Source organism: Sinocyclocheilus anshuiensis, unplaced genomic scaffold (genome assembly GCF_001515605.1).
Source record: "Sinocyclocheilus anshuiensis isolate Anshui unplaced genomic scaffold, SAMN03320099.WGS_v1.1 scaffold904, whole genome shotgun sequence".
In the NCBI taxonomy this organism is placed as follows: Eukaryota; Metazoa; Chordata; class Actinopteri; order Cypriniformes; family Cyprinidae; genus Sinocyclocheilus; species Sinocyclocheilus anshuiensis.
Window position 1 is genome coordinate 206,303 of NW_015552589.1, and position 2,301 is coordinate 208,603.

At 34.3% G+C, this 2,301-nt stretch overlaps 1 protein-coding gene across 1 annotated transcript in view; it reads right to left on the reverse strand.

The window, feature by feature from the left end:
- The window catches only part of LOC107665492 (solute carrier family 2, facilitated glucose transporter member 3-like), a 12,816-nt gene that overhangs the window by 9,708 nt on the left and 807 nt on the right, over positions 1 to 2,301 (reverse strand). Inside the window, exon 2 of the mRNA XM_016456404.1 lies at positions 1,747 to 1,857. Coding sequence (XP_016311890.1) covers positions 1,747 to 1,761 — 15 coding nt within the window. The 5' untranslated portion in view covers positions 1,762 to 1,857. The remainder of the gene's footprint in view (positions 1 to 1,746; positions 1,858 to 2,301) is intronic.

The window sequence follows — 2,301 nt, forward strand, 5'->3', positions numbered from 1 at the left end:
TTGTAACACTCCAAAGAGAAAGGAAAACTTGAAATCGCATCATATGACCCCTTTAAGACTTAAATCTTTTTTGTGTGTGTGTTTGGGTGAAAATGTCCTTTAATATTCATCATGTCATATTCATTAATTTTATTCAGTTTTGCTCTGACTAAAACGACATATACTTTTAGTTGACAGAATAAAAACTGTCAAATTGCAATAGACCAAATTCTAACAAAATATTAATGTTATTTAAGATATAAAAAATATAAAACATATAGTAATAATTATTATATTAAGCATAGAATAACATATCATTTATTTATATATAGTTAATATATATAATAAATTCCAAACAATTTTATTATTAAAATGAATCACACATACATACATACATGCATATATATATATATATATATATATATATATATTTAATATATATGTATTCATGTTTGCTTCACTGAATTCTCTAAAGAAATGAAAAAAGATCTAGTATTCACACTGCACTCTGCTTTGACTGATGTAGTAAATAATGGGATGTAAACACGACAGCAGCCAACAGCATATTATTAAAGAGCTCATCTTAATCATCACAAATCAGCCATGTCCTAAAATGCCCTGCCTTCAGCTGTAAGACAACACTGCGACTACAGATTCCAGGTTTCTAGGGCAATAGGACACAGCAGTGCTGACACTGTGAATTGTGAAGGGCTGTGTGATGCTGAGATGGTCAGACATTTGACACAGGTGACCTTAAAAGATATTATTGAACTATATCAAAACAAAAGGAGTATATACTGTTTACCATAAACTGAATAAATACAGTAGTAGTTCTAGGACACGGACATCTGTGTAGGCCGATGCAGTGCTGCGCAACATTTGGCCTTATCTAAGCAAAACCAACAGGATGTAACTGTCTGAAAAAAATGTAGATCAATAGCATAATTTCCCTTTAATCTGATCCTATTATTCCTATTACTCTCTCTCTCTCTCTCTCTCTCTCTCTTTCGTACCCAAACAAATACACTCAAGTCACGATGACTCAGTGAAAGAAGTTTAGAAGCAAACGTCATCTAACAAATGCATTCTGAGTCAAACACTCAATTTGGAAATGGAGTAAAGAGTTACAAGACAACCTTGACAGAAATGTCCCAACATCTGTATACAGCTATGAATAAAAACATCTAATCTGCTCACAACATCTTATTCCAGAATGATTTAATCTGCTGACGTTGTGAGGGTTAAGAGGATATAAATAAACGTCCAATACAACAACTTCAGCACCCACTCTGCTTCTCTCTCCTTGTCTCTCCTAAACATTTACACCCCAATAGGCCTTAATATCCTTTATATCCTATCCTCAGCATCTCGGCCACTCCCTCATTGTCATAGCAACATCCTAAGGGTAACAGCTGCATTGACATCCCTTTCAATGAGACTACAGCAAACACACTGCACATGCACGACACTGCTGAATGATCATATTGATTGATTTCTGACATACATTCAGTGCTGAAACAAAGACTGCATATACATAGAAATAATTTGCATAGCTAAAATGGTTAGTCATGCAAAGCATTTAGGCCTACATTCATTACAGTCATGATTCCTAGATCATAGACTCACATTATATGTAAACCCTTTTACGTAACTAAAATGCATAACTGTCATATTCAAATACATGTTGAGTCTTGTGGGAACAGATCATTATACTATAGCACAAAAGCAGCCTGTACTGATTGAGGAAAACAGGTTAAAAGGACTAACCTTCTCCCCCTCCATCGTGCCAGAGTGGAAACGTCCAAGATTGATGGATTCCGAGTGAACGTGATACTGGGCACACAATCTCCTTATGCCCGCTATTTGTGACTATTTTACCTTTTACAAATGCAAAATTGTAAAACATTAGTAAATTAGCGTAAGTAGTGTGAGAATCATACCATTTTTTAATTTTTCTAAACAATCTGTTACGTATCATCTCGCGCAACATCTTTCAGCGCTCATACAAGTTAAACCACAAGTGACATATTTAGTGACGTATAAGCCTATATGATATTAAAATGTATAATTTAAGTAATTACAGATTACAGTAGTATTTTTGATTCGCTAAAATGCTTCATCCTGAAATGAATATCAAAGCTCGAGTAACGTTAATGTTACTGTTGCCATAGTTACATCTTCAGGGCGAACTTGTAAACTTTAATGGTAAAAATGAATTTCTGAAAACCGTTTTGGAACGAATTATGTACAAATACGTATTTGTACTGTAGAAATAAGAGACACTGTTTTTTGACCCTCCCCCCAAATTTGTGATGCCCCCCA